Source organism: Macaca thibetana, chromosome 10, assembly GCF_024542745.1.
Source record: "Macaca thibetana thibetana isolate TM-01 chromosome 10, ASM2454274v1, whole genome shotgun sequence".
Taxonomy (NCBI): Eukaryota; Metazoa; Chordata; class Mammalia; order Primates; family Cercopithecidae; genus Macaca; species Macaca thibetana.
This window is the reverse complement of record NC_065587.1, coordinates 33,014,675-33,042,600: the sequence shown is the minus strand read 5'-3', so window position 1 is coordinate 33,042,600 and position 27,926 is coordinate 33,014,675. Positions and strand designations below refer to the sequence as shown.

General features: G+C 43.1%; 2 protein-coding genes across 2 annotated transcripts in view; one reads left to right on the top strand and one right to left on the bottom strand.

The window, feature by feature from the left end:
• The window catches only part of DGCR6 (DiGeorge syndrome critical region gene 6), a 341,424-nt gene that overhangs the window by 249,514 nt on the left and 63,984 nt on the right, over positions 1–27,926 (top strand). The gene's annotated exons all lie outside the window — the stretch shown is intronic.
• LOC126964081 (uncharacterized) lies at positions 5,527–27,388 on the bottom strand. The gene is given in 10 exon segments (XM_050806919.1): positions 5,527–5,551; positions 6,371–6,657; positions 6,659–6,988; positions 7,023–7,459; positions 9,689–9,722; positions 10,186–10,247; positions 18,389–18,475; positions 22,757–22,781; positions 23,249–23,307; positions 27,307–27,388. Coding segments are annotated over 10 exon segments (1,374 nt in total). The 5' UTR covers positions 27,335–27,388.

Here is a 27,926-nt window from a genome sequence, read left to right as displayed (position 1 = left end):
TGTAAGGTGGGAAAAGCAAAGGAACCCCGCATGGATGGGCTGAAGGGTGTGATGGGAGAACAGTGAGAAGTACGTTTGGGGAAGCAATTGGAAATAGCAGCTAAGCTTAATCACAATCTATCAAAAGGGATTTGTTGAAGAATTAATGTGTGACGAGGAACAGGTAGGTTGTGGGCTTGTCAGCTCGACAGTGGGCACTCGGCTCCATTAACAAGTGATGCCCGTGTGGACAGACAGAATGATGGGCAGGCAGATGAATGCGTGGGTTTTTTTGTTTGTTTGTTTTTTGAGATGGAGTCTCGCTCTCTCACCCAGGGTGGAGTGCAGTGGCACCATCTAGGTTCACTGCAAGCTCTGCCTCCCGCCTTCACGCCATTCTCCTGCCTCAGCCTCCTGAGTAGCTGGGACCACAGGCACCTGCGACCACGCCCAGCTAATTTTTGTTGTATTTTTTAGTAGAGACGGGGTTTCACCGTGTTAGCCAGTATGGTCTGAATCTCCTGACCTCGTGATCCACCCGCCTCAGCCTCCCAAAGTGCTGGGATGACAGGCGTGAGCCACCGTGCTGGGCCAAATGTGCGGGTTTTAGGCGAAACGGGTCCACTTGGTTGTTGAGAAGATAGTGTTTTAAAGTTCCGTTTTTCCATACTTCAAATAGCTTTACATTAGCTAAATTTAACCACATACAAAATCACTAAGGCAGACACTCAGATTTCCCACACGAAAATCAAATGTAAACCAGCTGTGACCTACTTCAACGTGATCATCGGAAGTCGGAAGTTGAGCTCTTTTTTGATGTTTAAAGCCTGCATAATACTCACTGTATTATTATTCAGTGTATTACTATTTCCTTCGTGATGGAAATCTGGTTTGCCCCAACTTTCTATTCTATCAAAACACTGCTACGTAGAAAATCCCCATGCACATATTTCTCCTAATTGTGGAAATATTTTACATACAAGACTCTAGACATGAAATGAAATTTTACTGGAATTTTAAAGTAGATGGGTACTCCTAAATTGCCCTCTTTCAAATTCTATGAACTCGTAAGCTTCCAAGTGTTACGGAGTTGCCCATTTTGAGAAATCTGTGCTAAAAGGACCCAACAATGCTGATGACAATGGTCAGGATGGTAAGGAGGCCGGGAAGACAACAGAATGATTTAGATCTTAGATCACTGTCGGTGTCTCCACTGGTCCAGCTCTTTCATTCGTTCTCGTGCTATCTTTTCCCTTTCACCAAATAAAATCGCTCCTTGACATCACATGAATCCATGCTATGCTTAATGACTGTTGGTTAGTAAAATGCCTATGACTAGCAATCTTCATGTGTGCAATTAAATATTCAAAAAACACTTCAAACTTAAGCAATTAATAACTAGTGAATGAAAAGTACATCATACCTCAATTTAAAAAATCACTATTAAAAAGACATTATTTGTGTGATAAAAGAGATTGCCATTTTTGTATTTTTCTGCAAGGCTAAAGAAAACTAAGTCAGCTTACACAAGTGAATTTTAAAAGACTTTAGGGTGAGCATGGTGGCTCACACCTGTAATCCCAGCACTTTGGGAGGCCAAGGTGGGCGGATCACCTGAGGTCAGGAGTTCGAGACCAGCCTGACCAACATGGAGAAACTCCGTCTCTACTAAAAATAGAAAATATTAGCTGGGCATGGTGGCATATGCCTGTAATCCCAGCTACTTGGGAGGCTGAGTCAGGAGAATTGTTTGAACCCGGGAGGCAGAGGTTGCAGTGAGCCGAGATTGTGCCATTGTACTCCAGCCTGGGCGACAAGAGTGAAACTCCATCTCAAAACAAACAAATAACTAATTAAAAATAAAAGTCTTTAACCCAGAATGCTGAATAAATTGGCCGAAAATGCTAACCTATGCATTTCAATACTATAGGATTCACAAAGATAGAAATAACCAGATGAAATACTTCTGGTATTTCACCTCCCCAACCATATGAGCCAGTGTTTTTTTCTGTGAATAACAAGAACATCAGAATTTACTTGCCTGTCCATAAGAGGTTACTGCTTCTGTGTGTTCCCCTGAAACAGGTGGTGGCTGGGTGAGAAGGGGCAGGAGATGGGGGCTCCAGTATCATGGGCGAGCTTCCTAAACCTCTGCAACTTTCAGCCCCTAAATGGGATGAGCCGTGGGAAGTTTTAGCACAATGCCCAGAACAAAGTAAAGATTTGACACATGGCGCCTCTCTCCACATTGTTCTGTCATCAGTTACTGCGTCCTGCACCTCCCAGCCCACTGGGGTCTGGCTGTTTCCATCACATGGAGAATGACCCAGAGACTGGCCTCCAGCCACCCTTCTGGCCTTGCTGCTTCTCACTCTGCCACTGGCTCCTCACAGACCAGCCCAGGTGTCCTCAGACATACCACACACTTCACTGTGGGAGTCATGCAGCCCTCACTGCTCCTTCCCCAGGCAGCCACGGGGCTTTCCTCCTCAGGAGGGCTCTGCGAGCACCTGGATGAAGGGCCTCTCATCCCTCATACTCCCTTAATTTTTGTCGCAGCTCTCCTTCCTTCCACTCAGTGCAGCACCCACTGACTGATCCTCCATCTTCCCCAAAAGACAAGAACAGCATGAGCAGTAGAGAGTAGATATCCAATGACAGAAAAATTGGTCAACGATTTATCATTTCCATTTATCATCAATTAAGAAAATGTATCCTGAAGGCCATGTACCTCCTATTGGACTGCTGCATCCTCAGCCTCCTGAATTCCAGCCCAGCACCTTCCTCCCCGGCACAGAAACAGGTCATCCTCAGTCCCCTGGATTTCAGACCAGCACCTTCCTCCCCAGCACAGAAACAGGTCAGCCCTTACCAGCATCCCTCTCTTATTGCTTTTGTGCAGAGCCAGAACAAGGGCCAGGCAAGGACTCGGGATTGTCGCCCCCCAACAAACTGTGAAACAATCCTTTACATCACCAACAAAGCACAGCCTTATAAATTGGTGGTCAGTCCCTCCCAACACCTCTGTAACTGTACAGATGGCAGTGCTCCTCCAAGGATGGCCTTCCCAGGCACTGCACCTCTAGGAGCGTGTCCTTACTTTGAGGCCTGGGTGCTCAGTCTATCCTGTCCAATGAGCAAGCGGTGGAGAAGGGGGGATTCCAGATTAAAGGGAGACTAGCGGGGCCCCTGCTTTTATGCTGCCCTGTTGGGAAGGCTATTAAAGAAACAGAAAGTGTGAAGCAGTGAAGATAGAACATGTTTTCATTACTTAAACCAATACACTCCACAGACTGGAATAATAAGAAATGCTACATCCAAGCTAACTGAATCCAATAGCATATCAAAAAGACAATCCACCATGATCAAGTGGGTTTCATACCAGGGATACAGGGATGGTTTAACATATGCAAGTCAATAAATGTGATACTTCACATAAATAAAATTAAAAACAAAAATTACATGATAATCTGAATAGATGCAGAAAAGGTATTTGACAAAATTCAGAATTTCTTTATGATTAAAACCCTCAGCAAAATCAGCATAGAAGGGACATACCTTAAGGTAATAAAAGCCATCTATGACAAACCCACAGCCAACATTATCCTGAATGGGGAAAAGTTGAAACCATCCCCCCTAAGGACTGGAACAAGACAAAGATGCCACGTTCACCACTTCTACTCAACACAGTGCTGTTCACTACAGCATTGGTTATAAGAGCAAGACTGGAAACAGAACAAATGGATACCCAGAGGGGGGTGCTTAAGTAATTTTGGGAATAGTCATAGGGTGCAGTACTTTATAGCTCTGAAACAATACAATGGATTTACATTTGAAAAGTGGAATGATAACTAAGGTGCATTGCCCAGTGATATATGCAGAGGTGCAGAGGACTTTGTATAAGCACAATCACGCATCAGCATGCATGCCAGGTGCATGTTTCTATTTGCACATAGATTGTAGGGATGACATGCAAATGAAAATGTTGACTTGGTGTTTGGAGGTTCAGAGTGGAAGGGAAACTTCCTTGCTAACCTTTTATGATATTTAGAGTTATTTGTAACCTTGAATATGTAATATATTTAGAAATCTTGGTTAATAAGAAAAGCCTCTGTTCCTGGCCTCCTGCTGGCACATGTCAGGTGGACATGGGGTGGTCATGCTAATGTGTGCAAACTCAGAAAAATCCAAGAATAGGAGTCTGCTTTTTTCATCATACAAATAATTATTAATAGAAAGAGTATGAGGGCTATCACTCATTGATATACCATGCATATTCTGTTAGATAATAATAAATTTCTGACATTTGAACTATATTTACACATGGAAATTGAAATATATGGATGAAATATCATGGCTTATACAGGCAATGGCTTTATTGGCATTTTACAAACTGATCATCGTTCCTCATGGCATGGGTCCATGTGATATTAAGTAGCTTGTTATGCTGGGAAAGGCAGTGATGACCACAAGAATGACTTCAACTACTAAAGTGTAATGGAGATTTCAATAATGTTTTGTTCAATATTTAATTATTTCATTGTGCTCCCAGGTTTTTTCTCACCCTAGCTCTGACCCATATCATGTGGGTCCCATTAATACAGACACCTCCAAATGCACCAATCTTCCATTATATGCAGCCACTTGCTGGTTACCTTGGGCCTACAACGGGGGGAGGGCAGGGGCTGCTTGCCACCTCCTGATCTACAGTAAGAGTCAATGAGCAGTTAAGTGGATACTGAAAACCATTTATCCTGCTGGAGTAAGAAATAAATGGTTTCTTTCAATAGGGTAGTAAAATGCATCTTTTTCAACCTATTCCTATGACTCAAGGCCCATCTCAATTCCAGACGTGGTTAGCCTCAATTCCTGATTCTCACCAAGGTGTGTAATGTCGTCCATGGCCCAGTGCAGAGGAACACGGGTGTTGCCATCAGACTGCCAGGGTCCGATCCCACCTCCGTCACTCACCCTAGGAGTTCCCTTTAAGCCAGGAGTCAACAGCGAGGATGGAAACATGACTGCTTTTCAAAGTCCTAAAAGTTCAGAGGACGACCATCAATTTCTCCTGCACCCCTGGGCACACACCAGGAGAACTTTGTCTCCAGGTTCAAGTAAGTGCCTGTGAGGGAGTTGTGTCCTCAGATTCTGTTCGCCACAGATGCCGCTTGATGCAACCCCAAACCTCTTCTGCACAATCCCAAGGGATGCTGACTAGTCCAACCTCTAAATATCATAAAAGGTTAGGAAGGAAGTTTCCCTTTGGGTTGATGTTTGGCAGAGGCAGAAGAGAAAAGGCCACCTGTTTTGGGAAAGATCACCGTTAAATCACACAGCACCCTCACAGCCCAGAGAGACAGTTCTTACATTGTGACAAGAAACTTGGAAAAGACAAAATCCAATTTGACACATATTTCCTTTTTCTTTTTGATTTCATGCCCCCTCCCTCAACCTCCCAAACAGTATGGATACCCCGAAGGCCCCTGGGAACTCTCTCCCATTGAATCTTACATGGAAAATAGTTACCTACCTGCAAAATCCTCATCATCAGATATGCTCTCCATAATCAAATCTTTAGAAACACAAACATCAGGATAAGTCATTAGAGAGAGGCCCACTCCTCCCACCCCAGCTGAAGCCCCCGTGCTTCCCACAGGATCCCCTGGTGTTTCCTCTGGGCTCACAGACATCCCTCCAGCCTCTCTGAACATTGTTTTATACTTGCAAAACCATTTGCTCTCACCAGACCCCAAATCCTCCTCCCCAAAAGGAGCCCAGAATCAGGTTTCTGTATGCTAGAGACAGCATTTTTCCCTCAGGAAATGAGTTATTTCAGGGTACGTACCATTCTCCACTGTCAATGGCTCCTGCAGTTATAGAAAAGGAAACATTAGGAGGGTGAAATGATGCCATGCACGTCACACAGATCTGATATTCTCTCAACAACTGGAGAAAATAAGAAGGGGTATAGTGACTGAGTCAGAGGTCGGAGTCTCCCAAAACTAGCACTGAGGACACCTATGAAAAAGACAAGACCTTTTCCCACAGAATTTATCTTTGAAGTGTATCTAGATTGGCAGTTTCACAACCTTAATCCACGGGGGGAAACTGCTGTGGAGGGAAACACCTCTGCCTTGCAGTGGATCGTGGACGCTGCCATCTACCATGCCCCAGTGTGCCCGGCATGGGTTGGTGAGAGGCTGCCAATCAATAGCATCACACCAAGGGCATTGCAGATGTCATAAATAATCCACATTGGCAGATGTTCATGTCTACATTTGATTAAATTGCAGATGACAACGATAATGCACATTGGCAGATGTTCGTGTCTACATCTGATTAGAAAGAAGCCAGGAAAGTAACATTTCGGTTCAAGACAAAAGTGTCTTACCTTGGCAGCATCTTCTTTTTTACAGATGTCTTGTACAGTGTCCTCATTAGTGATGTCGTATACAGCGTTCTCATTAGTGATGTCGTGTACAGAGTCCTCATTAGCAATGTCGTATACAGCGTCCTCATTAGCGATGTCATATACAGTGTCCTCATTAGCGATGTCGTGTACAGCATCCTCATTAGCGATGTCATATACAGTGTCCTCATTAGTGATGTCATATACAACGTCCTCATTAGCAATGTCGTATACAGTGTCCTCATTAGCAATGTCATATACAGCATCCTCATTAGCGATGTCGTGTACAGTGTCATTAGTGATGTCATATACAGCGTCCTCATTAGCGATGTCGTATACAATGTCCTCATTAGTGATGTCGTACAGCGTCCTCATTAGCGATGTCATATACAGTGTCCTCATTAGCGATGCCATATACAGCGTCCTCATTAGCGATGTCATATACAGCGTCCTCATTAGCGATGTCATACACAGCATCCTCATTAGCAATGTCATATACAGTGTCCTCATTAGCGATGTCTTGTACAGCGTCCTCATTAACGATGTTGTATACAGCGTCCTCATTAGTGATGTCATATACAGTGTCCTCATTAGTGATGTCTTGTACAGCATCCTTATTAGCGATGTCATATACAATGTCCTCATTAGCAATGTCATATAGAGTGTCCTCATTAGCGATGTCTTGTACAGCATCCTCATTAGTGATGTTGTATACAGCGTCCTCATCAGCTATGTCTTGTACAGTGTCCTCTTTAGCGATGTCATATACAGCGTCCTCATTAACGACATCGTATACAGTGTCCTCATTAGCGATGTCTTGTACAGCATCCTCTTTAGCGATGTAGTATACAGTGTCCTCATTAGTGACATCATATACAGCGTCCTCATTAGCGATGTCATATACAACGTCCTTATTAGCGATGTCGTATACAGTGTCCTCATTAGCGATGTCATATACAGTGTCCTCATTCGCGATGTCATGTACAGTGTCCTCATTAGCGATGTCGTGTACAGCGTCCTCATTAGCGATGTTGTGTACAGCATCCCCACAGCGAGCTAGGAGAACACAGAATAAAGGTCAGTGCCCTGGTGGTGGAGACTGTGAATCACCCAGGGAGCTTGCTTGGTGTGGTGCATGGAGGTGGCTGATCACAGCATGGGCCAAGCTGATGCTGGGCCATCCTCCCGGGTGGTCCTGCACTAGTGAAGCTATAGGATGTGGCTCAGAACACTTTCTGCAGTGGGAATCAGTTTCCAGGTTCAGATATGCATTATCCAGAGAAGCGGGGAAATATAAAAAAAAAAAAAGAAATTGACAAATTCATGAAAAGCCTTCCATGAGTGCAAGTGTGATTTTTTGTTAACCACTTTACATTCAGTATGCATTCACATGTACAAAATATTTTTACAAGAAATCAGAAATTTTAATTTTTGTCAGTTATGTTAAATCCAACGTAGCTGTCAACATAAAGATTCTATCTCATTTACTTTGTGGTCTCCAGAAAATTTAGCACATAGTAAGTAGACCAAAATATTTATTAAATGAAAACACACAGCAGGGATGGGGGGCTGGTAGGCAGACCGGGTTGCACCTGATTACCTGGATGATAATAAACTGCACAAAACTTCAGTCAGATTAATATTGAAACTGGCTTTTGCTCGGGCTCTTTTCTCTTGTGGAAGAAGGATGACCAAGAAGATGAACAGGAAAGAAATGAGAAACAGAGGCAAAGTGCTTAGTAGCTAAAGGCCACCTTCTGTAACACGAAATAGTCTACAAGTGGCCTTGAACTCTGCCGTGATTCAGTGACAGAGTTCCCTCATGTCTTCTACCCAGGTTGAAGTCCGGCGACATTGCGACTGTCTTCTTTACAACTTGCAAGACATGCTGCTTCTGCATTTGCCTGTTGTATGAGATTTACACTTGTTTTAAAGCCACATTTTGTTTCAGTTGGGCTGGTGGCCATACACCGCACTAGCCAGTCAATAGTGAGATGGCTCCTCATGGAGGCGGCTTGACTTGAGGCTGAGGGTCTTTTACCCACATGCATAAGAGAGTTGCCACGAGGGGACGGAAGCCAGGCTAATAACCAAGTGCTGCACAGAGTTCCCATCTGTCCCTCCTCACCATTTTCAGCTGGCAGGATTTGAGCATTTTAGGGCTTGGGAAGATAGTATTACTAAATCTACTAAAATACATCACCCATCCTTATAGGCTTTGTTAAGTTGCTGAGCAAATTAACTTCACAACTGAAGTGGGCCGCACTGGCCTGCATGGTCCCTTACTCCTCTTAGAATCTGGGAGTGGGGGGCCTACTGGAGGGTGGGAGGTGGGAGGAGCGGGAGGATCAGGAAAAATAACTGACATTAGGCTTAATATATGGGTGATGAAATAATCTGTATAACAAACTCTCATGACACACATTTACATATGTAGGAAACCTGCACGTCCTGCACATGTAACCCTGAACTTAAAAGTTAAAAACAACAACAACAACTGCAACAGCAACAAAAACAGGCTCTGTGAGCTGACCCAAACCCTGGGGGATCTCTGTGCTTTTGACACACTGATGACTACGCCGGCCCATGGGGAGATGTGCCTAGAACTGCCCTGGGTTGTGTGACCATGGAGGTCACTTTATGATGATGGGCAGTGTCTGGGGCCTTCTGGGCTCGGTGCTTTAGGGCTTATACACGAATGCTGGACTCCCTGCGTGGTGGCGAACACCCCATGACTAAGTGCATGTCAGCGTCAGCACAGGCCCACACTCCTGGGTTCACGTTTTCAATTTTTCATTCAGGAACTTGGGAGCTGGGGCCACCCCCTTGGCCCTTCAGGATCTCCACCTGAGCAGTGGGGATAATAAGCCAGACCCAGGGATGGCTCTGGTGAGGGTGGAGGAGCCACTGCACAGAAAGAGTGGGCGGGGGATGGATTTTATTTTTAGAAGTGGACACCTGCGATTGGGTTGTATAAATGGGAAATCTCTCCTGAGGAAACACACAGCCTCATCTGTACAGAAACGCACACACTCACACCACGTGATGCAGCCTCACATGAGACACCACGAATCCTCAAGCACCCAACTCAGCACTAACCAAAAGGGAGCACAGCTGCTTCCTCAAAAATTGGCCATAATATTTCCCTGGGGAATTCAGATTTTTAAAAAACACTTCCACTGTGCTTATTCCTATCGCAATCCCAGGATCAGGGTGGCTCTTCACATTGAAACCTGCAAGGATGCCACACGTTTCTTGGCATCCAGATTTTTTTTTGGCAAATAATTCCAGAATACTTACTAGAGTCACACCCCAGAGGGGCCGCCTGCACCACCTGCAATACAGAAACAAAGCTTTATGAAGGGTACGTCGTGTTGTGGATTGTTTGCACAAGGCTGTTTCTCTCAGTGAATATTGAAAACTTGATCAGAAAGTGTGGTCAACCTCAAGCCCCCCCAAACAAGGGTAGGATACACACTGGAAAAGACATCAGCTTCTGGGTGGTGGATCTCTCAGATCCACGTAGGTTGGCAAGTGCAAAATACTGAATCCAAGGAGAAGACTTTGCTTCCAAGGACAAGGGCCCCAAGGATACAGTCTACAACCTGAAGCTGTCATAGGTATATGACATTTTGGATTACGTATCAGTTGCTAAGAGTCACTTCTTCCACTCCCTCAGAAAACTGCATTTAATACCTGTAATGTACACTGTCATTTTTTCACGTGTAAAGTCAGTTGAAAAAGAAAGACACCAAGAAAGGAACATTTCTATTTCAGGGAATGCAAGGCAACCTTACCCTTGTGTCGACCGGCCTCTCTCCATCTCCTCCCTTCTTGTGAGCTGGGGACTCCTCAGAGGCTAGGAGGACACAGAGCAATGGTTAGTCATAGATGCTTTTGTTCATGAGTTATTCAGGGAGCTCTGCTTAATGTGGACAACAGGACAGTGTGTGGGGATGTGTTTCATTAAAAGCACAGCTTGAGCTCCTGCTAAAAATCTTCCCTTGTGGAAAGACAGGCAAGAACGAGGAGCCGAGGAGCAAGAAATGGAGTCCCTGGCATTTTGCTGATGGCAACTTAAGGCAATGGGAATGAGTCAGTCTACAAATGGTACTGAAGCACACATTATAGTTTGATGAGAGTCCCACTGCTCACACTGTGAGGTTTGAATGGTTTTCTAAATCCCGTAAAACAATATTAGCTTGTAGGATTTATGTCCCAAGACCATTTTTGTGGAATCCTCTGAGGATCCACAGTGGCTGTCACTGCAGTTATTATGTGTTTTAGCATTTTGCACTTGAATAAAAGCAAAGCTTAATAGACAGATTGGATTCAATTCTAGGCAAAACAGTCTACTGTATTTATTCACTAATCCTTTGTTATAACTGCCGACGGGAGAATTACAAACACTGAAATTATATCCTTTAAAATTAATTAAAGCATAATTATTAATCATACAATATTTTTTCATCCAGACCTCCTTTTCTTTGTCATGCATGCATATTAATTGAGGCTGGAGACTATCTATGCTTGTTCAGGCCAGCCAACATAGGACAGTTTACTTCAAGAGAGGAGACGTGGGTTGAATGCTGATATGTTTAAACTGCAGCACAAACAGTTGCAACAAGTGTGGTGGACTAATCACCAGATGGCCCTTTGCTGCCTTATTTGTCATTGTGCCTTACGTGTACCTTGCAGGATTTGATTATGACTATGTTTTGGGGTGATAATACTTTCAACTATTCCTAAAATAGTGCTTCAGTCTTATCTGTTTGGGGTCAATTGCTGAGGATTTTATAAAAATTAATGAAGTTTGTGAATCTAAAGTTCTATACAAAGGGTGAAATATTTGTAAATCATTTACCTTGTAAGAGACTAAAATTTAAAATATATTTTAAATATATATAAAATATATTCAAAAATATACGACAACAAACTAAATAAAAATCAGACAACTTTTTAAAAATGGGCAAAAGACTTGAACATATATTTCCCTAAAGAAGATACACCCACTGATAGTAGCACAGGAAAAGCTGCTCAGCATCATTAGTCATTAGGGAAATGCAAATGAAAAACACAAGTAGACACCAATATACACCTATTAGGATGATTTAAAGGAAAATAAGTGTGGACAAAGATGTAAAGAAATTGTAACCCTGATACATTAGTGATAGAAATGGATAAAGTTGCAGCCACTGTGAAAAACAGTCTGCAGCGGCTCAGAAAGTTAAATATAGAACTCCTGTTGGGCCCAGGAACTCTACTGTTAGGTATATACCCCAAAGAATAGAAAACAGAAATCAAACAGATATTTGTATAATGTTTATAGCATCACTTTTCACAGGAGCCAAAAGGTGAAAATAATTCAACCATCAATGAACAAAAAGCAAGGTGGTCTACATGCAGTGGCACATCATCCATCTGTAAAAAAGGAACACAATTTTGATAGATGATACAACGTGGGTGGACATTGAGAACATTATGCTTATGGAAATAAGCCAGACACAAAAGGAATATAGTGTATAACTGTACTTATACGAAGTGCCTAGAATAATCAAATTCATACAAGAGAAAGTGGGATAGGAATCACCATGGCCTGGAAATAGGGGGAAAGTGCTGTATTGCTTACTGTGGACAAGGTTTTGTAAGAAATCATCGAAATTGTGGGTGTAGATAGTGGTATTGGTTATGCAACACTGTGAATATTTTGAATGCCACTGTGTGCACACTTTGGTTAAAAGGTTCAAATTATAAATATTCTGTTATATATATTTCCCCACAATAGAAAACATGCACAGCCAAGCCCAGATGCCAGTCTTGCTAGCTGCCTTCCTTTACTTTCAAGACTGGGCCGAAGCTCGTCCAGTCTTTCAAGGTTGCTGAAGATGTATGATGGAAGTCGTCTGCATTGGGAGAGAAATCAATGGAGAGAGGAGAAAACGTGAGAATCCACATTACTCACTCTGCAGGGCCAAGAACTCTGTCTCCCGTGCATTGCTGATCCATCTCAGTATTTCCTGGGGCCACCTCCTTTTTCAACTGAAGACTTTGCACCTGGAGGGGTTCCCAGATTTTTCACCTTGGCCTTGTCAGGACTGCTCCTGTCAGCTACTGTCCATTTCACCTCCATTCATGTCCATGCCACATCAGGCTGTGTTGTTCAAATGGAACGAATCTACCCCAAATGTCCCTTTCTGGAGGAAGCCACCATTATACTGTACCTCCAACACGTCCACACACACCGAGGCACCTCGCTCACACAAGGTGTGTGTCCTCCAACCAAGTTTCCTGCTCTAAACCCGGGTAACTTTTGAAACCCAAGTTTTGTTGATTCCCCCTACCTCAGGTGCTCCATAGAGCATTTGTCTACAAAACACTTCTCCAGGCAATTAAATATTCCAAAGTGACCAGCAGAATTTGTATGTTAATTCTGACCTTGTGTTGTCAGTACAAGTGTTTTTCCCCTTCAAATGTATGTCTTTGTTACTGATAAACGTAACGGATAATGCTTTTTTCAGCTATGTTGCCAAGCATATTTAGATTGCTTGGAGAATTTGACAAAGATGATAGCGACAATGATAATCTTATTTGTTTTATACTAATCTTTAGGTGTTACTTTCACCATTTCTTACATATTGGGGCCTGCCATACATTGTGCAGTGAAATTAGTGCTATGCATCATTGTAGGAATATAAATTGGCAAAGCTAATTTAGAATATAGTTCTCTTGTTTCTTAAAAAATTTAGGCTGGGGCCGGGCGCGGTGGCTCAAGCCTGTAATCCCAGCACTTTGGGAGGCTGAGACGGGCGGATCACAAGGTCAGGAGATCGAGACCATCCTGGCTAACATGGTGAAACCCCATCTCTACTAAAAAATACAAAAAAACTAGCCGGGCGAGGTGGCGGGCGCCTGTAGTCCCAGCTACTCGGGAGGCTGAGGCAGGAGAATGCCGTAAACCCGGGAGGCGGAGCTTGCAGTGAGCTGAGATTGTGCCACTGCACTCCAGCCTGGGCAACAGAGTGAGACTCCGTCTCAAAAAAAAAAAAAATGTAGGCTGGGTGCGGTGGCTCATGCCTATAATCCCAGCACTTTGGGAGGCAGAGGTGGGTGGATCACCTGAGGCTAGGAGTTTGAGACGAGCCTGACCAACACAGCAAAACCCTGTCTCTACTGAAAATACAAAAATTATCCGGGTGTGGTGGCATATGTTGGGTGTCCCAGCTACTTGGGAGGTTGGGGCACGAGAATTGCTTAACCCTCAGAGGTGGAGGTTCCAGTGAGCCAAGATTGTGCCACTGCACTCCAGCCTGGATCTCAAAAAATATATATATATATTGACCAAAATGTCATTATGCATTACATGACTATATATGAATGCTCAAAGCTACATTACTCATCATAGCAAAAAACAAAATTAATTAAATGCCCATTAACTGATAAATGAATAAACACTATCTATATGAATAAACACAGCAGACTCTGAAGGAAAACATACTACCAGCACGTGCTAAAGCATCAATTAACTTCAAACATAGTGTGCTAAAGGAAGTCAGGCTCCAAATATATATATATATGTCCATTTCTATTAAATAAGGGGGAAATTTATGGAGCTGGAATATCACAGCAGTATTGCTTAGGGCTGGAGATGGGAGTGGGGATTAACCGCCAGTGGGCAAGAGAGAAGGTGGGTGAGGGAAACTTTTTTTTTTGAGACAGAGTCTCGCTCTGTCTCCGAGGCTGGAGTGCAGTGACGCAATCTCGGGTCACTGCAAGCTCCACCTCCCGGGTTCACGCCATTCTCCTGCTTCAGCCTCCCCAGTAGCTGGGACTACAGGCACCCGCCACCACACCCGGCTAATTTTTTGTATTTTTTAGTAGAGACGGAGTTTCACCATGTTAGCCAGGATGGTCTCGATCTCCTGACCTCGTGATCTGCCCACCTCGTTCTCCCAAAGTGCTAGGATTACAGGCGTGAGCCGCCGTGCCTGGCTGGGTATTCTAATTTATGGAAAACTATTACATCTTCCTTGATTTTTTTTTTAGAAATTACTTTTAGGTATTTATATGGAAGAGTCCATGGATAATTGTTTTAATTCTTCATTCATATCTTCAGTGGGTATAAGATTGGTCATATTGGTCATATTTTTCTGCTCAGATTTCAATAAGAAACTTGTGGAAGAACCTGAAGGGTGGGATCTTTAGAGGGAGCCTGAGACAGAGCAAGACAAGCTAAGAAAGAGGGCAGTGCCACAGCAGAGCTGCTATTGATGGCCCCTCGCCTAGATTCCAGAAAAGACATCCAGCTGTAGTCACTGAGGTGTAGGAAAACAGTGGAGCACCCATCAGAGAAAGCAGTGCCCAGGAACAAGGAGGCACTGACGGTGGTAAGGGGAAAGACAGCTGCCATGAGGCTGTTCACATGAGGGTCTCAGGCTGCACAGACACCCACACCGGCTGAGGGATCCCGGTTTTCATAAAGGGTGTGGCCCAACCAAGCCACCAACAAGCAGTTAACAAACAGTAGTAATACGACACTTTCCAAAGACCTTACTTGAGTAACACAGTGATCCTCACAAATTTCCACAGGATGGTGGCACAGATCCTCCTGCTTTAGGACACAGAGTCTGCCTGAGGTCACAGGGGGTAGGTGCAGATTCTGAAGATGCACTTTGGTCAGAGACCCCACTGAACTCTGTCTACTGAGGGCCTCTGTCCTGTCTGCTGACCACAGGTCAGAGGTGCAGGCTGCACTGGGGAGTAGGAATGTCACCTTCTCAATTTTGGGAAAACTCTCTGCCAGAACTGAGAATGGCCCTTTCTAAGCAGAAGGCAAGCTCAGACTAAAGAGGGAGGCCAACCACATCAGGCTGGCAGATTGCCGAAGATACACTCAGGGAGAGCCCACATCCTGGGCCATCTTGGGTGGTGGCAAGATGAGATAGATGACTGCTTTTGCAACACATACCTGACAACAAAAAATCAACAACTGTAAAAGAACCAGAAAATCCCCAAATATTTATAAATTAGCAATGCACCTTTAAATAACTCATGGGTTAAAGAAGAAGTCTCAATAGAGAATTAAAAATACCTTTAACTAAAATGCTCATCATCAATGGCCATCAGAGAAATACAAATCAAAACCACAATGAGATACCATCTCACACCAGTTAGAATGGCAATCATTAAAAAATCAGGAAACAACAGGTGCTGGAGAGGATGTGGAGAAATAGGAACACTTTTACACTGTTGGTGGGACTGTAAACTAGTTCAACCATTGGGGAAGACAGTGTGGCGATTCCTCAAGGATCTAGAACTGGAAATACCATTTGACACAGCCATCTCATTACTGGGTATATACCCAAAGGATTATAAGTCATGATGGTATAGGCCGGGCGCGGTGGCTCAAGCCTGTAATCCCAGCACTTTGGGAGGCCGAGATGGGCGGATCACGAGGTCAGGAGATCGAGATCATCCTGGCTAACACGGTGAAACACTGTCTCTACTAAAAAATACAAAAAACTAGCCCGCGAGGTGGTGGGCCCCTGTAGTCCCAGCTACTCAGGAGGCTGAGGCAGGAGAACGGCGTAAACCCGGGAGGTGGAGCTTGCAGTGAGCTGAGATCCGGCCACTGCACTCCAGCCTGGGCCACAGAGCGAGACTCTGTCTCAAAAAAAAAAAAAAAAAAAAAAAAGTAATGATGGTATAAAGACACATGCACACGTATGTTTATTGCGGCACTATTCACGATAGCAAAGACTTGGAATCAACCCAAATGTCCATCAGTGACAGACTGGATTAAGAAAATGTGGCACATATACACCATGGAATACCATGCAGCCATAAAAAAGGATGAGTTCGTGTCCTTTGTAGGGACATGGATGCAGCTGGAAACCATCATTCTCAGCAAACTATCGCAAGAACAGAAAACCAAATACTGCATGTTCTCACTCATAGGTGGGAAGTGAACAATGAGATCACTTGGACACAGGAAGGGGAACATCATATACTGGGTCCTATTGTGGGGAGGGGGTAGGGGGGAGGGATAGCATTAGGAGATATACCTAATGTAAATGACGAGTTAATGGGTGCAGCACACCAACATAGCACATGTGTACATATGTAACAAACCTGCATGTTGTGCACATGTACCCTAGAACTTAAAGTATAATTTAAAAAAAAAAAAAAAGAAAAAAAAAAAACCTTTAACTACATTAAATGAAAATGTGACTTGACAAGATTTCTAGATGTAGCAAAAGCAGTCCTTAGAGGGAAATTTATAGCATTGGATGCAATACATTAAAAATCACAAGATCTAAAATCAGTAATATCATGTTTCAATTAGGAAACTGTAGAAAATAAAGGAAAGCAATGTAAAGCAAGTAGAAGTAATAAACAACATCACGGAAGTCAATAAAATTAAAACACTGAAATCATCAGAAAATCAATAAAAACAAAAGCTGGTTCTTTGAGATGCTCGCTACAGTGAATGAACTTCTATGCAGGCTAACCAAGAAAAAGAAGATAACACAAACGACCAATTTCAGAAATAAAAGAGTAACCATCTCTACTGAACTGTTGGGCATTAAAAGGATAATCAAGGAATATTATAAACAATTCTATGACCGCAGTTTGGTAACCTCAGTGCAATGTATCAAGTCCTTGAAAGACAATCTTTCCAAAGTCACACTAGAATCCTAGATAATTTGAATACACTTATTTCTATTAAATAAGTTGAATTCATATTAAGAGCATTCTGAAAAAGAAAGCACCAGACCCAGATGGTTTCCTCTCGTGAAATCTACCAAATTCTTCAACAGGTGAATACAAAGACAAAAATTCATTTAATGCAATATTATTTGGTGATTTATTGTGCCATTTTTTGCTATTAAGGCATAAAAAAGACAGGAAGGAAGCTTAAGTATACATCAATTTAGTGAACTAAATTCATCTGAAAAAACTACATAATATATGATTCCAACTATATGACATTCTGGAAAAGGCAAAACTGAAGTGACAGTAAGAATATTAATAGTTGCCAAGGTTTCTGCAGAGAAAGGACAGAGATTAATGAGAAGAGGGGATTTTTAGGAGGTGAACATATTCTTTATGAGACCGTAAGGATGAACATAATGTTATAAATATTTCAAACTTCATATATATGTATAACAGAAAGAAAGAACATTATGCAAATGATAGACTTCAGATAATAATGTGTCAATATTTTCTCATTATTAGCAAATGTATTACAGTAATGTAAGATGTTAATAATAGGTGAAATTAGGAAGTAAGGGTGAAGAGACAGAATAACATAGGAACTTCATCTATTATATGCTCAATTTTTTTTTTTTTTTTTTTTTTTTTTTGAGACGGAGTTTCACTCTTGTCGCCCAGGCTGGAGTGCAGTGGCCGGATCTCAGCTCACTGCAAGCTCGGCCTCCCGGGTTTACGTCATTCTCCTGCCTCAACCTCCTGAGTAGCTGGGACTACAGGCACCCGACACCACACCCAGCTAATTTTTTTTGTATTTTTAGTAGAGACGGGGTTTCACCATGTTGGCCAGGCTGGTCTCCTACTCCCAGCCTCGGATGGTCTGCCCGCCTTGGCCTCCTAAAGTGCTGGGATTATAAGTGTGACCCACCATGCCCGGCCATATGCTCAGTTTTTATGTCAATTTAAAACTCTCTAAAGAAATATATTAATTGAAAAATAATAATATAGCACCACTCTTTCAGGGAGATCTATGCTAATGTTTAACAACCAGGTAAATTCTAGACATTAGCTTGAAACATTGTCTGTCATGAAACATGAACGAAAATTGACTTTTAAGTGGATATTTACTTTTGTGGTTGTAGTAATACTTACTGACTAGGCAAATTAGAATTCTGACACATTAAAAAATAAGGCTTAATCTCTTCATAGTTTCCTCTTACATATGGGACTCTGAATACTCCCCACAATTGCGATTCTTAAATTAGCTTAATTAATGAACTTCCACAATACCTTCTTGTGGGTACATCTTCTTCTTTACCCGGAAGCCATGATGCCTCTGAAGCTGGATGGTGGACACGGCGTATCTTCTTAAAACCTCTGTGAGAGAAGATGCTGGTTAATGCATTTACAATAGAGAGGGCTGTTGACATCTTGCTGACAGAAGACTAGAGGGAAAATAGTGATAATCAGTTTTAAGTTTAAATTTATGATCCTGTTCTTTACAGGCTTCCAAGCAGAGCCTGCTGAATCAAAGTGATTCAGTGAGCACTCAACACCTCTATCAGACAGACTGTAGGCAGTGCCTTCACGGAGAGGAGAACACAGCAGGATGACTGTGAGTGCAGGGCTGGTGCAGAGTGGGGACCCGGATTCAAATTCCACTAAGCCATGTGGACCTGGCAAGCTCATGTCGTCCCTCTGCCCTCAGTCCTCTGCACTGTCATAATGAAATTTTAGCAATACTTTTTAGGCCCTACTTCTTAGTATCACAGTATAGGGCTAAAAAATCACTAAATACAGGAAAACCTTAAGAGAGGACTGGTACTTCAGTAGTGTTCTCTAAGTGTTTACTACATGCCAGGAGGAATAAGTTGGACACTTAGTGGCTGAATGTGGAGAGGATGCTTGAATGGCTCCAGGGCAGTGGCGCATGGTTTCCTATTCGGCTTTCCCGTGGGCATGATGCCTTATGGCTTATGGAGAACATCAGCCCTGCAGGGAGGGCAGAGGAGGGGCTGTGGCTGAGATTTTACACTTGAGGGTGCTGACATTCAGAGATGATAAGTGATGAGCAGAATCCCAACCCCAATGAGTGAAGGATCTGAGATGGGAAAGGTATTTGGTTCCCTAGAGACAGAGATTCCTGAACAACTGACACCTCTACATCACGCCCTCTGCCAGAGACCCAAGAGACCCCCTCACTGTCTTTCTCCAGTCCTCCTAGCCCGAGGTGTGTGGGTGGACAAAGGTGATGCTCTGGAGGAGATGCCTGAGACAAAGACAGGTCCTTAATGATAAAGAATTCTCCTTCCTCTTTCAGATCCTTGACCTCCCCAAGATGACAGTTTATTTTAAAGGCTGTCATCTTTGTGGCCTTCCTCCCCTCTCCCTTCACCCTGTCAGCTGCCTCTCAGTGACTGTCTCCTCCAGTGACTACACTGAGGGACCAGGGTCTGCTTGCCTCCTAAGGCTGTTCAGACCTTCTGACATTGCAAAATGATCGTCAAAAGATGGGTCTGCAAACAGTAACTTCCCTTCCACAGATCAAACCTGAATGTGCAAGCTACTGTGAATTAACTGGAAAAGTAGCCATGTGGCTGGTGCTTTGGTGGTTTAATGAATTAAGTCTGCAACCCCCACTGCCTCCTTCACTATTGATCAGAGCCGCCTGCAATAAGGTCTGGCTAAGAATGGGCAGTGGCTGCGCCAGCTCTGGGTGTGCCTTCTCTGCTCATTCTTTCCACAGCCAAATTCAGTTTCTAATTTACACACTCCACATCCATCCCTAGACTTTGCTGTGGCAGGGGACAGAGTCCTGTCTCTTCTTAGGGAGACCTCTCCATAGCCACAGGACCCTCTCTGATGTTCACCCCAAGTTCTGTTTTCCTCTGTCACCAAATGTCCCTTCCATTAACCCAATGGCCCTCTCTTCTCCAAACCCTTTAACAGTGATCTTAGAAAGCCACTGTTTCTCTCCCCATGAACCCCGGTGAAATCCCCCCATAAAATCCTGTTTTTCTTCCTTTCTGAGAAAAAGTCTGATGCTAGATTGCTAATGTTTGTTTTCAGGGTTTGACTTCTACCTTCAGAAAAGTGTTTCTGTCCTTCCCCTTTTCTGTAATGTCTGTAATTGCAGGCGTGCAATCACGATTCTCTGGAAATAATCAGGCAGTAAGGCTGTGTTTACTCTGTGTATTCTCTGGAAGTGTGTTCACAAGATTGGTGCTATGTTTATTTTACTGTTTGGTAGAAATAATATGAAGCCACATGGTCCTGATATTTGCCTTGTGAGTTTTAAAGATTCTTATATTTTAGTTGTCTTTGTCAAAACTCTAGATATATTTTAATGTACATCTTGATGTTTTCTTCTAGATACTATAAACATATGTATTACCCACATTATCTATTTCTGTGTGTTCTTCTGTGACCCCCTGCTTGCTCTCAGAGACTACCATGTCCCTGGCTTTAAGACTAACTCCATATCACAGAGAGGCAACTTAGATCTTTCTTCCCAGAAGTCCAGTAGTCTTCAGAGGAACCCCCCATTCTTACACAACTAGGTCATCCAGGTCTCAGGCAAAAGCCCCTAGTATTTTGTAAAATTTGAGCTATCACAACTTTACAAGCTTTTATGTTATTACAAAGCTTTGTCCTCTTTTAGTGAGGATTTTAGCAACCGTGACCGAGTTAATGAAAAAGAGAAGGAACTACTGGAAGAAAGCATGGAAAGAATGCACAAGGTAAAATTTGACCTAGAATGAGCACTCTCATTCACTAACCTCAACATTGTCTTATGGGTTCAATGGACCTGTGCAATCCTTTGCTCTGTTTCCTCCATCACCTTCCTGTGTAATTGTCCTCCACCACGCACATAATAGGAACATGGCAGAGGGGAGCTAATCATCTCTTTTATGCCCCACCTCAGGCTTAGATGTAAGTTTATAGTAAAAGCCTTTTCAAATGACTGCTTTAACTGCTGCCACGGCCTGTCCCATGTATCATCAGTTGAATGGAATCTCTCATGTGACTTTAAGCAATCCTTTATTGAGAGACAAGATTCAATACTAGGGACAGTATTCTAATGTAGTAAATCATTGATTTTATGTTATGAAGATCATCAGTTATTGAAAATGTGTAAATAATGAAGCCCAGTCTTACTCTTCAATGCTGTGTGTGTAAATCCACTGAGCATGCTGACCCCCACGCCTGCACCCACCTGCTAACACAGGGAGGGTCCATCCAGAAGGGAAGCTCAGCTCCAGCACTGACGCTCTCCCCGCCAGCTTCACAAGAGAGTTGCCACAAGGATGACGGATACCCGGATAACAACCAAGTGGCAATTTGAGTACTTAATTGTCATGATCCCTAAATTACGTAGTTCAGAGGGCTTGTGGTGATAACTGTCCAAGACTCTAAAGCATTTCCCCAATTCTTAATGGACTTGAGCCATGTCTTGAGGAGACACCCAGCTGTGACACACAGGCACCATATTGTCCTACTTAGTGCCTCCCTTAGTGTTGCAGAACCTGTGACTTGATCAGAAACATGGGCTTTCTATGTCTGTTTCACACTAAGGACTATGTGACACCTGCAGGGAGATGCCTACATAGCTACCTGGATTCTGAGATCACTGAGGCTCTCTTATGTGAGGGATGGTGTTTGGGATCTCTGCAGGCTTGGGTAATTCCAGGCATAGAGGGTGCTGGAGCTCCCTTGCATGGTGAATAGTGATCCCTTCACTGGCTGATAAATAGAGGTTGTAGTTCAGGCCTTCAACATTAGCACCGTACGAGTAAACATCTTGGCTCCTCACTTCATAGCAAGTGAGCCAGGGCACATTTATTTATGTGGCTTAGTTTCTCCATCTGGTATGTGGATTCAATAAACAAGCTCACAGCATATGGGCATGAGGAGGTTTGAACTAATGTAAGTAAAGTGTGTGGTCTGATTTGTTAAAGTAAGAAAAATGGCACTGAGAGTTGTGCTGGGTAAACACAACATTTTTTTCCTAGGGGAAACACACATAGACACATATTCACAAGCAAATCATGCAGACTTGCACATAGACCACCCCCCCTACACACTAATACACTCACTCCCACACGACCTAATGTGAACGTCACCTAATGTGAACACCACCTAATGTGAACATGTTCCCAGGAACTATACATAGATAAAAAGAGTTTGTTGGCCGGGCGCGGTGGCTCAAGCCTGTAATCCCAGCACTTTGGGAGGCCGAGATGGGCGGATCACAAGGTCAGGAGATCAAGACCATCCTGGCTAACACGGTGAAACCCCGTCTCTACTAAAAAATACAAAAAACTAGCCGGGCGAGGTGGCGGGTGCCTGTAGTCCCAGCTACTCGGGAGGCTGAGGCAGGAGAATGGCGGGAACCCGGGAGGCGGAGCTTGTAGTGAGCTGAGATCCGGCCACTGCACTCCAGCCTGGGCGACAGAGCGAGACTCCGTCTCAGAAAAAAAAAAAAAAAAAAAAAAGTTTGTCACCTGGAAAACCAGTTTCTTTTACTATACCCCCCATCCTCATTCCCACCAAGTGTCTTGGATCATGGAGGCTCTCCAGACAAAAGCCAGCAGTTAGGCTCCACATTTCCTATAGAATCTTTTTCTCACAACCAGTGAGTGATTCCAGAATACATACCATTGAATGTGCTCCCTGAAGTCACCTGTAATTAGAGAAGGAAAACACTCTGAGAATCAGGCTATGCTATGGATGGCTCGCACAGGTCTTTTGTTCACTTGGAAACTCTGGGTAACCAAGATGGGAAAGAATGTTCAAGTCAAAAGCCCCAACTCTAGAGTAGAGTTCCCGTAGGAAAGCACAGGAGTTTTCCCGAAGAATGTTTCTGTCTAGATAATTTTGGGGTAACAATGACAGAATTCTTATCTAAAGTGGAAAGCTTGTTCCTGAAGAAAATATCCCTTAACACACAGTGTACTATCTGACACTGCCAATGTTGCATGTCCTCTGGAATCAGGTGTCAGTTGGTAAGATACACCTCCTCCATTCCCAAGGAAATATTAGCTAACATCTATAATGTACTGGATAATTTTCCCATAGCTGATATCAACTGAAAAATAAGGGAACCAAGAAAACAACATTTACATCTTAGGCAAAGACAGGCTACTTTACCGTGGTAGTAGAGTAGGGCTTCCTTCTCCCACACTTTCTGGAAGGCTCGAAGGAGTCACCTAGGGGATGTGGAAGGACACAGCATGGCTGTCAGTTCATGGTGGTGCTACTCATGAATGACTCAGGGACTGGAACTTAGGGATGTGCCTGGTTAACAAGCATGGAATGAGCTTCTCCTGGACCATCCTCTTTATGGACCAAGGAAGGCAAAGAAAGAGCAGAAAGGAAATGAGAGTAGAGCCCTTGGCTTTCCAGGTAGTGGCAAATGAAAGCAACATGAAATAATCAAACTCCAAATGAACAAATACTAACATACATGCTAGGATTCAACCACAGCATCTTGTCACTTCTTCAGATCCTTTAAAAGCCCAGCAGGACAGCCACTACCTTCCTGACTCCTACCAAGTCCCTTTCAACCTCCACAGACCCATATACACTGCTACTGAATTTATCTTGGAGGGTACAGGGTTCTGCCCTTGTTTATGCGTGAATTTTTTAAAGACTAAATTTAATACCATGCACCAGCATTAATCATATTTATTTCTTGTCTTGGTTACGAAAATAATTAGCCAGGCATAGTGGCTCACACCTGTAATCCCAGCAGTTTGGGAGGTCGAGGAGGGCGGGTCATTTGAGGTCAGGAAGGTGAGATCAGCCTGACCAACATGGTGAAACCCCATCTCTACTAAAAAAAAAGAAAAAAGAAAAAAAGAAAACACAAAAAATTAGCCAGGCGTGGTGGCATGTGCTTGTAGTCCCAGCTACTCGGGAGGTTGAGGCAGGAGAATCCCTTGAACCTGGAGGCAGAGGTTGCAGTGAGCTGAGATCGTGCCACTGCACTCCAGCCTGGATGACAGAGACTTCATCTCAAAAAACAAAACAAAACAAAAAACAAAAACAAAAATGGGTTGGGCCGGGCCAGGCGCAGTGACTCATGCCTGTAATCCCAGCTCTTAGGGAGGCCAAGTTGGGTGAATCATGAGGTCAGAAGATTGAGACCATCCTGGCTAACAGAGTGAAACCCCATCTCTACTAAAAACACAAAAACTTAGCTGGGCGTGGTAGCACATGCCTGTAATCCCAGCCACTCGGGAGGCTGAAGCAGGAGAATTGCTAGAACACAGGAGGCGGAGGTTACAGTGAGCTGAGATCATGCCGCTGCACAACCCGGGCAACAGCGCAAGACTCTGTCTCAAAACAAAAACAAAAACAAAAACAAAAAAAAACTCCCCTAAAAAAATCAATTATTAAAGATTAGAAAATACTGAAATACTTATATTTTAAAATAATCAGTATAACCTTACATTTTCCATTTAGTCTTCCTTTGCCTTGTGTCAGCAGTCATCATGTGAGGGGCTGCCTATGTTCAGCCCAGGCAACCCACAGCGAGAGAGGGCATAGCGGGGAGATGGCCCTGGTGAGCGCTGAGGCTCTTCAAACCAGCTGCCAAGGGAGTTGCAACCAGGGTGATACAGGAGGCTAATTATTTAGTGGTAGTTTGTGTTCTTACTTGTCTTGTCCCCAGGTTGTGTAGCTCACAGACTTTTTTTTTTTTTTTTTTAACATTTCTATAGGGGTCATTTGAAGTTCATAATGCCATCAAATATCAATCAAGGGTCTTTCCATTATTTACCGGCTTTGGGATATGTGCTGAGCAGTGGCTGAGCACTGAAAGAATGTGACCGGTTGTCCCAAGTGTTGTCCTCCAACTCAAAATCCTCAACCAATTCAAAAGCATTTGGGCTTTTATGTGCCTTTCACGTAAAGACTATGACACAGCTAAGCTATTCATGTACTAATACCTGCCCTGAGCTATGTGACCACAGACACCACCCTATAATGTGGCTAATGTGTAGGAACTCTGCAGGCTCAGATCATTCCACACATACATGCAGATGTTGGAACTCCCTTGCACAGTGACTCACGATCCCACGGCTGAGTGCTGAGGGCAGGTCGGTAGTTCAGAGCCACAGCACTGGGGCCATATGCTTGGGATCCCATTTCGGCTCTTTTGCTGAGGGGCTCATAAGCTTGGGCACATTCATCTCTGTCTTTTTCTGCCCAGCGAAAGGTGATAGTAAATCAATCATGCCATATGTCTGTGGTGATGGCCGAATGATTCGATGTAGGTAAAGTGTACAGTATAAGTGCTCATGAGGCTTAATTATCAGTGAAATGACCTGCTTTAGATTTCACAGCTTAATAAGGCTCAGAGGCTTACACACCTTCTTGGCCTAAAACCAACCACTTTATCAAAATTCAGACCCAGTTTTGAAAGAAGCAGATAAAGTTGTCAAAAGTGCTGTGTCTGCCTCAGTGCACACTCAGTGCCCTCCACACAAAGGGCACTGCTGTCTGCCACAATGGCCTAGTGGCTTGGCTGGCACAGACAGTGGCAGAGCAAAGGGCAAGAGATCCCTAATCCCATCACCATGGCGATAGGATATCATAGACATTTCAGGGTGAAGGCAGAATCCACATTGTGGGGTCCAACTGCTGCCATGCAGACAGCTGTGCTTTTACATGTACAGGAAGGTCATTGAAGATAAATGCTTTATATCCACGGTCAACAGATGAGATGACCATGAAATGAACACCAGTGTGCTGGGTGGAGCAGCTTATCTATCTAGTCTTCTGCACTAAAACCCGTGAAACAATAGCATCTTGCCTTATTTACTAACAAATACAAGTGCCTCTAAACTTAGACAGTTTCCAAGTCACGGAACTGATGAGCACTGAACTCCTGCACAGAGCCCTGGATGATGGCTTGGGAGAACTAAGTCACACAATCCATCAAAACAGCATTAACAAGTAAACAGGTTTTCAAAGCTCTCGACATGCAAATTATACAATTATCCCTTTAATTTTTATCTTCATATATATGTACATGATCTACTTGTTTCTGAGTATAAATAATACTGTATGTTCTTAGTTAACAGTCTCTACCAATTAGTTCTATTTATCTTTCTGAGTTGAAATACTGCATTTCATTGGGTAATAGAAAAAATATTTGACTAAGATTACTCTGGAAAGGTGAGGAGGTTGGCTGATTGACTGTAATTGACAATTCTATGATTTTGGGTAACTCCCAAAGCATAAAAATAAATGTGTGTTTTATTTCACACATAGACAATACACACTCTTATTACTTTAAGAAATTAATATGTGAATGGAAATGACTTACTGCAAATTTATTAAAGTAAATACACATTTCACAAAAAAAGAAGAGAGGAAGGAAAAACATGTTAAAAACAAAGATAGGTACATTTTATTGTGTGAAAAGCCTCCAACCCATCCACAGTACTGTGGCTTTGTTCCAAACTTTTGGAAAGTAATGATTTCATAGGTTCTTAATTAGGTTAAAAACTGCATTAAAATAGGCTTTGCCACATTCTCTCCTAGGGAATAACTTAATTTGTGGGGTGGGAGAATGGAACGTTGAAGGATGCAGGATGTAAAAGGAAATTGTATATATATATGTGTGTGTGTATATATATGTGTGTATATATGTATATATGTGTGTGTACATATGTGTGTGTACATATATAGATAGATTTTTTTTTTTTTTAGATGGAGTCTTGCTCTGTTGCACAGGCTGGAGTGCAATGGTGCCATCTTGGCTCACTGCAACCTCCGCCTCACAGGTTCAAGCAATTCTCCTGCCTCAGCCTCCCGGGTACCTGGGACTACACCACACTGGGACTTCACCAGGTGCCACCACACCTGGCTAATTTTGTGTATTTTTAGTAGAGACAGGATTTCACCGTATTGGCCAGGATGGTCTTGATCTCACTTCGTGATCCTCCCGCCTTGGCCTCCCAAAGTGCTGGGATTACAGGCCTAAGTCAAGATACATAGTTTTTAAATGAAGAAAAATTTCAAAGGTACCCTGCTTGACACAAGAATCAAATATATAAATTGAGAAATAAAACATCAACATGAAACATATTTGTAACTGCCTATGGAAAATACAGAGGATAATTTTTTAAATAACATGTTTTGAAAGTATTAACTAGTAATTTGAAAAGACCACATTTGACAGGCCAGGATGAACATACCTCGAATGCAGGAACACAGGTTCCCCATAAGAAAAATCAAAATCAGGGAAAACGAAAGCACCAAGGTTCAATCTGCTCTGACCTTTGAAAAACTCAGCACAGACGGTGGCACTTAGGACCGAGGGCAAGAGATCCCTAATCCCAACAGCATGGCAATAGGGCATCATAGACATTCTGGGGTGAAGGCACAATCCACATTGTGGGGTCCAACTGCTGCCATGCAGACAAGTGTGCTTTTGCACATAAGGTTATTGAAGGCTCAGTGTTTTATACCCATGGTCAACAGATAATTGATAGTAATGATTTCATAGGTTCTTAATTAGGTTAAAAACTGCCCTAAAATAGACTTTGCCATATGCTCCCCTAGGGAATAACTTAATTTGGGGTGGGGAACGTTGAAGGGTGGAGGATGTAAAAGCAAATGATACATATTTTTTAAATGAAGAAAAAGTTCACAGGCGCTCTGCTTGACACAAGAATCAAATATATAAAGTGAGGAATAAAACATAACCAGAAAACATATTTATAACTGCATATGGAAAACACAGAGGATTTTTAAAATAATATATTTTGAAAATATTAACAAGTAATTTGAAAAGACCGCATTTGACAGGCCAGGA